The 12,252-nt window shown below is 47.5% G+C and overlaps 1 protein-coding gene across 1 annotated transcript in view; it reads right to left on the bottom strand.

Annotated features, from left to right (window-relative positions):
- Positions 1-1,959, bottom strand: part of LOC107993910 (hemicentin-1) — a 29,832-nt gene extending 27,873 nt beyond the window's left edge. The window contains exon 1 of the mRNA XM_062074356.1: positions 1,217-1,959. Within this exon, the coding sequence (XP_061930340.1) occupies positions 1,217-1,268 (52 nt within the window). The 5' untranslated portion in view covers positions 1,269-1,959. The remainder of the gene's footprint in view (positions 1-1,216) is intronic.
- Between the last annotated feature and the right edge of the window lie 10,293 nt (positions 1,960-12,252).

Genomic DNA, 12,252 nt, shown 5'->3' on the forward strand with positions numbered 1-12,252 from the left:
AGCCATTAGATGCAAGCTTCCCCTCTCTCCCTACGCTCCAAGCCTTTTAATCAGGCTAATGCGTAGCTTCGAATTATTCCGTTTCCCTTTCCAACACCGGCAACACAGAGGATATCGGGGAAGGTTGCACAGGTGGAAATCAAACCCGGTAGCGTCAACATCGTTCCTCGAAGCGAAACAAGAACAAATAGGATCGAAATCCGCCCATCTCGAGGAACCGTTACCGTTTTTTTTGGTAGGTGACATTGACTATCGTTGCGAAACAGATAAAAAAGAAAGAAATCGTCTCGACTCTTCCGTGAATTTTTACCGATTCTTTTACGAAAGAACGAAACAAATAGCTGTGTAAATCGCATTATTTCCTTCTCGAGGAAAGAAGAATCGTCATCATTTTTTGCTAGAGAGCGTTAACTATCGTTTTGAAACAGGCAAAAGAGAGAGAGAGAAATTACTTTGACGCTTTCAAAAAAGATGAATTTTTACGAACGAATTTTTACGAATGGACGAAACAAGTAACCCGTATAAATCGCGTTACTTCCTCGGAGCGCACGAACAGGATCGAAATCCTTGTCGAGGAAAGAAGAATCGTTATCGTTTTTGATAGGTGGCTATTGTTTTGAAACAGGCAAAACAGAAAGAGAGAGAGAGAAATCACCTCAATGCTTTCAAAAAGGGTAAATTTTTACGAAAGAACGAAACAAGTAACCCGTATAAATCGCATTATTTGGGTTACGAGGAAACCCGACTAGTTCGAAGAAAATCCGCTTTGCATTGTCGAGGAACGCGAATTCCTGACGCGGCAACATTCGCAACGCCGTCCAAATATATATATATACGAAAAGAGAGAGAAGACTTCCGCCCCGTTTTCCCGATAATCCACGTCATCTCCTCCTCCTCGCGAAACTCTGCTGGACCTTATCCACGTCTATGCATTTTGGCCGTGTCCCAACTCTCCTCCGACCCACCTTTCGCTTTCCACCAAAATCCTTCCCTCTCCTTCTTCTCTCCCCTTACTCTCTCCCTTCGTCGTCCATCCATCCATGCATCCATCCATCCATCCATCTTTCTTCTCGAAGATAGTAGTGTAGTCGACTCGCTCGCGAAATGGATCGCGCGAGATCCGCGGGAAAAGAGAATAGAAGGAGAGGGGAGGGGACCTGTTGAATCGGATAACCGATCTTCCCGGCAGAGACACGAAAGAATATATTTCACTCACCTATGGTGATCGCGAGCAGCACGAGTAAGGTCCAACGATGCCTGCTCGTCATTTCCTCTCTTCCGATCGTTCGAACAGTCTCACGCCCGCCAAAAACTCGCACTTTATCCTTCGCGGTTCTTCCAGAATATCTGCAGACCTCGCATCGGAACGAAGAAAAGATGGACGCGACGTTTCACGCGCGCGCGTGAACCTCCAAAGACGAGATCTCGTCGGGGATCGTCATGACGTGGATCGCCGACGATGCAACTCGCGGGAATCGAGATCGGCGACTGGGCAGGAAGGACGACCACGAGGCCGCCTCGAGAGCGGAACGAAACGGAAAAGGGAGGAAGAAGGAGTCGCGCGTTGCCGCCACCTCGATAGCCGACGGTTAAATGCGACCGTTCCTCCCGATTCAACGTGTCGGACGAAGAAGCTCGAGAGAGAGAAGACACTGTTCCCGCGCATGCCTCTATGCTCCTCCAAAACTTTCCAAATAGTCGGTCGAATTAGTTTGTTTCTCGCGCCACTTCCTCGTGGAAAACAAAACTATACTATTCCTCTCTTTCCTCCTTCGAGAATGGGCCACGATTGGTTCGCGGAGACGTGTTTGTCCTTCTCTTTCTTCTCCTCCTCCTCTTCTCCCTCTGTTCTTTGTACGCGCAACGGTCGTTAAGCAGAAGGCAGGTATCGCGGTGAAATTACTGGCGCGCGTTTCGACCGACCGCGGTGACGTGGCGCTGCTATCTGCCCACGCGGCGTCGCGTTAACGCGACAACGTTTTACAAGGAACGATTCGACCGCGGTGAATCTCTCCCCGCTCTTTTATCCGCGAGGCGAGGCAAGACGCGTATTTCTGTGTCGGCGCTGCGTGAAGCGACGAAAATCGGAGACGGGCGAAAGGAAGGAAGGAAGGAAGGGAAGAAGGAGAAAACGATCGTTAAAACGTTTAGGTAGATAGGCAGAGTGAGAGAGAGAGGAAGGCGTGTAGAGGTGCAAGGATGGATGTACGGTAGAAGTTAACCAGGGAATGGAGGGGCAGAGAAACTCGCAGACTCCGCATCCGGCCGCTCGATGGTAGACCCGTACAATTGTCTGGCATTGTGCTTGCAAATCAAGCGGCGGCCCGAATTTACATGAGATTTACGGCATTCCGTTTGCCGCAGCCCCCCTCCTACCTCGCGTCCTCCTTCCTTGTAACGCTCCGCGATCTCTCGTCCACCAGCGAGACGCGGCAAAAACCTTCCCTCCGCGAGGACACGCCTTCGATAAATTCCTCCTCCTCCTCCTCCTCCTTCTCGAAATGGACGATCGCGAACTCTTTTTTTCTTTCTCTGGGACCAGATCTCCCCGTTGAAAAGTGAGAAAGATGTCGCGCGAACTCTCGCTGGCTTATTAACGAGCGTGTTAATCGTTGATCATGATTTACGTTTCTCGTGCGCCTGACTCGCGATTTCCAGGTTTAAATTAGGCGAAACAGCTCCCTCGACGTCTCTTCGTTACACGCTCTCGCGCGAAACTAAACTATCGAGCTATCCTCGTGGAAAATGGTGGAAAATCTGGGGGAACGATCTTGACCCCCAATTCGGCCCACGATGGATATCTCTCTGTCGACGGAAAAGGGGGGGGTATGCGAGGATCGACGATGGAAGGATCGGCGCGGATCCATTAAGTATTCGGCCGGGTTTAATTACGAGAATAAAGTTTCCGCTCGATTGGAAAAGTTTGCTTTGCGGCGCCTGCATACTCGATCGCGGCGGCTTCTCCTCCTCCTCTGCGCCGCCACCTCCCCTCTCCCTTCCTCTCGAGAGCAACCTTTCTTTACCAGCGGAGAGGAAGGGGCAGAGGGAGAACGTCGCGTAAAAATTCCAAGTTCGCTTCGTCGAGTATCAAACAAAGTTCCATCTCTCCGTTTCCTCCTGAGAATTCCCGCCAACCTGAGAGGAAGGAAGCAAGCAAGGAAGAGGAGGAAGGGAGAATGTTCGGCGGGTAGTTGATCAAAGGGATCACGCAGTTCGATGCAATTACTCCGGGAGTAGGGATGTCTCTCCAAGGTAATTCGATCGATCTTGCTCGATTTTATATATCGTTTAACGGGAGGAAGGGTGCTATGCTAGCAATTACGCGATACTCGATATTCGCTCGCCGTGCAAATAAACGATGACCTCTCGTAACGAATCGACGATTCCCAGTTTGTTCCAAGGCGCCTCGTATACACAAGATATATATATATACATATAATAACCGCGTTTTACGACCGAAATTCATCCGCTTCCCTCCTTCCCTCCCTCCTTCCTTCCTTACCCGAGCCCCAATTCGCCCTACACCGATACATAAACGATAAATAAACGAACCGTTTCTAGTACGAAGCCTGGATAATTCTTGTTCGCGAGGATGACCCGACACCGATACCGCTTCGTATCTTCTTTCGATTTTTCTTCAGCTGCAACCACTTCTCATCTGTCTATACATAAGACGATAAGCGAGGTTACCCAAATCGGTTAATCCCACGAGACAGGGGATCTCGCGATTAATCCTACAGCAAGATGGCAATGTTTATCGCGATAAATAAAAGCTTCCTCCGCTGTCTTACTCCTCGAGGACCACGCTCGGCTCGTTAAAACCGTTCCAGGATTCCAGGCTTAACACAGGAAATTTCCATATCGATGTACGTAGTAGTAATTCGGATCCAGGACGAGGTGGAATCCCCGCGGTGGTTGCGGTTCCTCTTCGAGATTCCGACCGATTCCTGGGGAGGAATCGCGATGAAGAGAGAGAGAGAGAGAGAGAGCGGAAGGAGAGAATCGGTTAAGGGGTTTATCGAGGGGTTGGTCGAGGAGGAGGAGGAGGAGGCGAGCCGTGACCGGGACTTCCTTTCGCACGGCCCCGCGATAAAAGAGGGGACCTCGAGAGATAGCGATCTTGGAGAGGTAAAACACCTCTCTCGACGAAACGTTGACGAAGCCCGGGGAGAGACGTTGAGGAAACGCGACTCCTCCCTCGGGAGACCGTTTCGAAGTGGGTTGGTGAGGAGCAAGACGGAATCGGGTATCAAAGGGTAAACGTTTGGTTCTAATTAGCGGGGAAGATTTATGGGAGGTTGGCCTATAATTTTCCTGCCGATCGATTATTCTTAATAAGTAAAAATAAAACAGGAGCTAATGCGTGTATATATTATTCTTCCCTTCTCTCCTTTTGAATATTATATATATTTTATTATATAAATCAGGTAAATTATGAATTCCATAGCCGAAGAACAGAATCGCACATTGCACTGTAAGAGAAAAGCTGTCGAGCAATATTTTGTGAGCCTCCTCCCCACCCCCGACAATTTTTACGATCGTGGAAAAAAGGGGAAGGAAGTTATTTGCGCGCCTAATATATAGCTTTCGACGGGCGTCGCACCTGCTAAGCTAGAAAATCTGCGCGGAGGAAGAGTCGTGTCCCTCCCTCCCCCTCCTTCCGCTCGTTCCGTTTCGTTTCGCTCGGCGCGAGGAGGAAAGGGACCCGCTCCAACCGGGCCAACCGTTTAATCGAGGCAACGGTTTTCCGCCAACGGTGAGCCGACGTGATGAACCAACCGGCCCGTGCTCGGACAGGTGGTGGTGTGCGACGCTTTACTCGCCAACCGTTCTCTTATCGAAGAGCTCTTTCCCGATCTTTCGAATCTTCCTCCCCTCCCCACTTTTATCCCCAAATTCGAAAATTCGATCGCGAGTCTATTGAAACGAAGAGAGAGAAAGAGAAAGATTGCTTTGAAGCTTTCAAAAAGAGTGAATTTTTACGAACGCACGAAACAAGTAACTCGTGTAAATCGCGTTACTTTCTCGAAGCAAATAGGATCGAAATCTTTCTCGAGGAACGAAGAATCACCGTTTTTGATAGACGATTATAATTTTGAAACGAGCAAAAGAGAGAGAGAGAGCGAGAGAAGTGGATTATATTTCGACGCGGGCCTCCTCAGCGAAGGTATATAAATCGACTCGGTCGATTATCGTAACGGGCAGCAGCTGACTTTAATGTGCCCGAGCGAATGCTTCCTCCCCTCGCGCTCGAGCGTGCCCGACTGGATAAAAAGCGTTTCGAGAGTCGACGACGATCGCGATGTGCTAACAGGAAACGCCCTTTCCCATATCTACCTATACGTCTCGAGCAGAAGCTTCTCCTCCTCCCCTCCTTTCCAAACCGAGGAACGGACCGCGTTATTCGCGAAGGAAGGAAGGAAGGAAGGAAGGGACAACTCGGCCGATCTGATGACCGTGGCCTTCTTCTCGCGCTTCTCCCACTCTCTCGTTCAGCGAGGAGTAGGAGAGGGGGAAAGGAGAAAATTCGTCGACGGAGACGAGTGTGAGTGAGTGGACATTTCGCAACAGTGTAGTGGTGACGCTGTTGTGCTCGACCGGTTGGAAGGGCACCGAGGAAAAAGACGGGCGCGAAACGTGAGCTAGCGGGGACCTTCTCCTTCGCCGCTCGAGAGTCCGTTGAACTCGAGACCTCTGCCTTCTCTGCCTTCCTCCTTCTTTTCCATCGCGCAACGCGTTTTCGATATTCGTGGAAAAGTGGCGACGATCATCTTTTCCCCCCTCCCGAACAGATTTCCCACGTTGGAAATTAGAAAGGAAGAGGGAATAAGGAAGAATATTTCTAAACTCGAAACATTGCCCGATTGAAAAAGCAGGGTCCGCTTTCTTGATTCGAGACACGAATCATTCTCGAGGAAAAATTTCCCAATTTTTATTCGCTATTCAGTTTCGATCAAAAAAAACCTCGCGCCTTCAACGGGACCCCCCACTCTCCCCTCTTCTTCATCTTTCTTCGTTTCCCGTTCGAAACGGGATGCGAAACGGGAGAGCGGCGAGGTAATCGGAAAAGTGGCGGGGAAAAATAAAAGTCAAGGTACGTACAATGTTTCTTGGAGGCGACGCACAATTTTTTCAATCTCCCCTTCCTCGTTCTCGTGCCACGTGCCTCCGTCATACTTTATGGAGAAAGGTCTATCTATCTAAGGCGAACGAGTACCTGGAAAGTACTTAACGCGAGTTTTTTCCACGGACTCTTTAACCCTTTTCCCTCGGTAAACGTGTGCACTGATATTCGATAACGACAGGTGCGACTTGCCTTCTTTGCAGGAACGCGAGATCGAGATACGAGGAAGGAGGGGGAGGGGGAAAGGGAAAGCGTCTTTCCGTTTCCGTATTGGAAATGTTGATCGTGTGGGTGGCCGCGAGGTCGGTTTCCAAAAAGTCGGCACGGCGGTCGGTGGAGTCGGTATCGAGCATCGCGCTCGTTAGCATCGGTTCATTTTTATTCATCGAGGCACGGAGAGAGAGAGAGAGAGAGAGGAGACATCCCCCCTCCCGAAAATCGATAGCTGGATCCGCGCGAACCGCGTCTCGTAGGCGCGCCTGCGTTCTCCCTTTACCTGCGCCCACCTGCCTCTCCATTCCTCTCCTCTCCCCGAGAGACTTTTTTCCTTCTCGAATCGAAACTCGGCCGAACAGGAAGAAATATCCCGGATCACGAATCTTTTCTTCTCTCTCTCTCTTTCTTCCGTTTTTTGGTTATTCGTATACGAGATGATAATCAAACTTTTTCTTTCGTATCAACTTTAATATCGAATTTATATACTTTATGTTTTATCTTGTTATTAATATGTAGATAATTTATTTATTTGTTAATGAGAAATGTTTGTTTATTTCTATAAGCGTGGTTCGATAATTTTTAATTCTTCGTTATTTTTGAATAAAACTATTTACTTTTTATTTTTATTTCGTTATTCTATCAATTATTCCTATTAAATTTAATAATTAGTAATTTAAATCTTAAGTCCTCCCTTCCCATGTGGGATTCGAAAAACTTTCCTTTTCTCGATTCCTCGTTTCGTCCCGTTCCCCAAAACATCCTCTTTTCCTTTCGAGAGGAAACGGATCCGTACGATCGAACTGTGTCGCGAAACGGTCGAAGGATGCCGCTCGAGGAACGAAGGGAGAAAGAGAGAGAGAAAAAATAGGAGAGAAACGCGGCGTGCCTTATGCACGGACGATCGAAAAGAAATTGGCCGCGATCCTCGCGCCGCCTCACGGACAATTACCAACGAGATTGCCTCTCTCGGCCTCTCTGCCCCCTCCTGCCCTTCCCTCGCTCTGTGTGTCGTACGCCACGGCGAGTCGGACGACCACCGCGCCGAATAAAATACAATCGAGAAGAGGAAGGGAGGGAGATTATAACTCGATTGATCGGGGACGAACGGCAGGGGTTCGTCGTCTATTCGTATTCAAAGCCAATCTCCTCCGGGACGGGGGAATTTCGCTTTTCGTTCCCTCGGCTGTCTCGGTTGGGGAATCTCGAGAAACGGGAACGATCGTTTACCTTTTCGACTTAATAATTATCGCGCGATTCGTGGCTTATTCACGATTTACGATTATTCGATTCGATCGTCTCGTCGAGGGGAACGTTTGTAAAATGATCGACGAGGATGATTCGATTCTTTTCTTGTTCTTTTAAGCGAGGGGAGTTTCGTTCGATTTCCAATTCAAAGCGCGAGATGCTTATAAACGCGAGCGAACGGGCGAAAATTTATCGAGTTATTCATACCTACAGTTGGTAACGAAAGTATTCGAAGTGCATTTGCAATATTTGACGAAGCAGATATACGCGTCAAAGAAACTTGTTTAAGACAACGAGAGACGTGTAGTGGAAGGGAAATCTTAAGATTGTCTCAAGCAACATTTGAAAATGACCAATTTATCGTTAATGGAACGTTTATGCGGTATTATTTAACATTGATTATAATTCGTCTCAGTTCTAAATCACGAACCATTCGTGATTTTGTAAAATTACGATCGATGGAATTCCATATTTCTATAATTATTTTATTTTAAGCATCCGCTTCCAAGATAAAATTTTATATCTGGATCCGCGATCGAGTATTTAACATATATCGTATATCCACGCTGTACGTTTAGGATCGTTGAAAGTAGAAGTCTTCCAACAACTTATGGCCACTCTCTTTGAGATCGTTTTTTAGAATATCCAGATATTTAACTAAACACTAACCATGACCGAACCACTGTATATTTTGAGCGTATATTTTGGACGTCCAATTCTGTATTTGGTCTCCTCCATGGTGCATAAGAGTTAAAAAAGATATTAAACTTAGTATTCGTGGGAAAAAAGCATTATCTCTCGTCGCAAATGTTTTTGCAAAAGTCAATCTCCTTTTTTGCTTATTAATGTAATAATAAAAATTATTATTTCGTGATTTGGGATGAACGTCTTTGTCAAACGTTTTCCACATCGTATTTAGAAGTGGAGTAGGTGGGAATAATAACTTTTTCCACTCTTTCGGTTAATTTTCTTGGTCGACCCGAACGAGCTTTATTCGTTCCTTTACCTTTTAATTTTTGATGACGACGCAACGTATCGTGGATTTACTTCTGTTTACAATTTTTCCTATCTCGCTATACGATTTTCCTTCTTTTCTTTCCCGTTTCACACTTTTTCGGATTCATTTTTGAATATTATACCGCGCAGTTTTACATTACCGTTAATGAAACGACAGCTTGACAAAAATGGTCTCGTTTGGTACCGATGTTTACATTTCCGACTAAAATATATAAAAACTATCAACAACGTGTCAGCGAATTCGAATACTTTACTTTTGTAACCCATAAATAACGCGTACATAATAATTGGCTCGACATCTTCAAATTTTGCTGACGCAATCTTGAGATTCCCCTTCGCCCCTCGTTGTCTTAAACAAGTTTCTTTGACATGTATATATCTCTCTTCATCAAAAATTGCAAATGCAAGCGTAACTACGAAATTCGATAACGATGAAAATTTCTAGTCGGTTGAAATCCAATCTAAACCCACCACCTTTTTCTCCATCCGAGTAAAATCGACCGGGTCTATGTTTGGATTAGTTGAGACCTCGTTGCGAGAATACGTAATTAGACGCCTTCTCGATCCGTTTCAATCGCGAAAATACCGAGCCTCGATCCAAATCCGCGTGTTTAAACACCGTGTTCTCGAACCGCGATTACGATCTTCCCCTCTCGCCAATCCGGGTCGCAAAAGTTCCGGCTCACCGTCGTCTTTCCCGTCGTCGTCGCGGCCGCCGCCGCCGTCGAGAGAGGAAGGTCTTTAACCTTCGAAGCAAAAGAGCTCGACGCGAAAAGATGCGAGGAGCAACGTTGTTGGCTCGCTCGACCACGATCCACCGTCCGCAAGGGAAATAAGGAGAAGAAAAGAGGACGGAACGGAATAGAAACGCGATACAAATATAAATAGAGAATATACACGGGGAGAGAGAAAGAAGTCGGTGATTGAAAGTACTAGTAGTAGTCGCGAGTTGGTGTCTCGAGTTTCAGCGTCGCTTATTTTTCTCTTTTCTTCTCTCCTTTTCCCGTCGGCGCGCGACAACTCGAGACGAGATAAGATAAGATAAGAAAGGAGGCGAGAGAAGGGGAACGCGTGCATTCTCCTCCTTTATCCTCCTCCTTCTCCCACTAATTCGATGACGCGCGAGAGATCGTTAATGAAAATATTATTCGCCCGTGCCGAGGCCACCTCCCGCGAGACCCGTGAACGTTTATTGGCAGAGACACGGTCGGACGGGGCCGTAATTAGGTCCGACCAGCGGATACGATGGGTTAACATACGACCTGTGATTATTAAATGGGAATTACCGGCATCCCCGACGTTAATGCGGTGCCGAGTATTATCGCGTGACGACCCTGCACGGTAATTCCGTGTCTCTCTCTCTCCCGCCCCCTCTCTCTCGCCACTGATTTTACGAACAACAAATCGGGGGAGGAGGAGGAGGGGCGCATGCTCGATCTCCTCGCGAGGACGCATCCGATTTCGACCCCTCGCCCCTAAATTAATTAACGATAAGATTAATTGGCCGGCCGGTATCAATCGAAACGAGAGCTGGAGGGGGAGGGGGGAGAAGGAAGGGTTGGCGCCTTTTCGTCCAGGGGGATTTCTTTTCGCCTCGAGGAGGAGGAGGAGGAGGAAAGCGAGAATAAAAAGCGAGGAGCAGGTAGGAAGGTAGTTTCTGCCCGTGACACTTTCGCGATCAGAAAATAGAAGCGATCGATAAGAGACTCGGTCGTGGAAAACGCGTCGCCTCCGGTCACTGCTACCACTACTACTACTGAACCGCATCTACCAAGGGGGAGCAACCTTTCGATCCGTTCTCCCATCTTTTCGCCACTCTTCTTCCGCCCCTCCCCTCCTTTTCCCTGACCTAACCCGCCGTCGTCGTCGACGAGGGGAGAGGAAATCGTTCCATTTCTCGATACCGATGTCCGATGCGGTGCGGTGGGCGTGCACGGGAGAAGAAAAGTTACGAAGGCGCGAGAAGGTTCGTGGAAAGTGTTTGGAAAGAGTTCTGGGAAAAAGGGATCGTTCGCTTCCTTCGAAGCAAGTCCCCTTCACGGGACCACTCCTCGAGCACCGACCTAATTGTCGGCCTCGTTTTCGTTCCAAGTCTCCTTTGTTAGACCCTGTTGGAGACGTATTATGTGCAGAGGATAAATAGGGGAAAGGGAAAATCTTCGGGGAGGATGGCGCGATGTTTGCCCCGATGCGGCCGTAATAATTTATCCCCGGTTAAAATATCGCCGCTTGAACGACGCCAATGACGCGGAAAGGGCGAGCGGTGTATCGTCGGGAATCACGCGAGCTGCGGTGGACACAGGCAGGCAGGCGGCGCGATCGATCGCATCGATCGATCGATCGATCGATACGATTGAAATTTCGTTACGGGCTGGAGACATTTGCGGGGGGGGAGGAGGGTGGCGGTGGCGTGGCGCCGCGTTTTCGCCACGAGGGTAAAGGTATAAAAATGAAAAAAAAAAGAAAAAAGAAAAAAGAGGGAAAACTAGTATAGTATAGTATCATATAGGGGGGGAAAAAAAAGAAATATCGTATATAGGGAAAAATGCAGGGGAACAAAGATGATACGTGGAGCATGGATACCGTTGAAAATACCGTCGAGTTGCCGTTTACCTATCGCGCCATGGTTTCGAATACGTTTCGCCACCCTCCTCTCCCCCTCTCCGAAAGCAATTTCGACGGTTCTCCCTCCCTCCCCTCGTTCCCGCGTGTGGCTGGCTCATCGATATGGAAACGGGTCGCCAAGGAATTAGAACGCGCATACCTCGATCCCGAATAAACGGACTATCCTCTCCTCCCCTCCTATCCCGATCTTCCCAAGGATAGATCTCGCCGCCGATTCCCCGACAACCTGAAATCCTTCCCCACTCCCCTCCGTTATCAATTACGCGTCGTTTAAATCCTGCTTCAGTTCCATCCAAGGATTACGCGACGATTACGCGCGTGTATACGCGTGTATTGGGATGGAAATGGCGCGTAACCGACTCCAACTTGACGAGAGAACCGTATTTTCCGCGGGAAATGTGGAAATCTTCGAGTTTTCTCCTCTAGAAGAGAATCCGTTATTAATAATCTCGGCGTCGCGTTTATCGAAATATCGAATGTTATTTCAACCGATGATAATCTCATCGTTGTAATCACGGGGTGTACGTATTCCCGAATATTTTTTCCCGCAAGAGTCGTAGTCTCAGTCGAATCTTTGTCCCAGTTACGACGCACGCTGGTTTGATACGATACGGGGTCTAACCGAACGAAATTACTTTTTCCCAATTTTGAGATTTATACGGAGATAATTTTTTAGAGAACAGCATCAGTATTAATATAATTAGTATATAGAATAAAAAAGAAAATATTACTTGAAAAATTTGCTGTGTTGCAAATTGATGAGAAAGATGATCGAATCTATTCTACTGAAAACTTTGTAGTAATTGGGCGAAACGTTTACATGGCGAGAAAATTACAGGACAATTAACTTAGAAAGCATTTCGAATTTGAGGAACGTATACGATATAAAGCTTGAAAATGAAAATGAAAATTCCAAAGAAAACAAATATTTATAAAAGAATACTCGAGTGATCGACGCTAGATCTCCAATTGATGAAAACGCGGTATCGATTCGCGAATAGATTCCTTGGATCTTTATTCCTTCG

The sequence above is a fragment of the Apis cerana genome, linkage group LG4 (genome assembly GCF_029169275.1).
Source record: "Apis cerana isolate GH-2021 linkage group LG4, AcerK_1.0, whole genome shotgun sequence".
NCBI classification, from domain to species: domain Eukaryota; kingdom Metazoa; phylum Arthropoda; class Insecta; order Hymenoptera; family Apidae; genus Apis; species Apis cerana.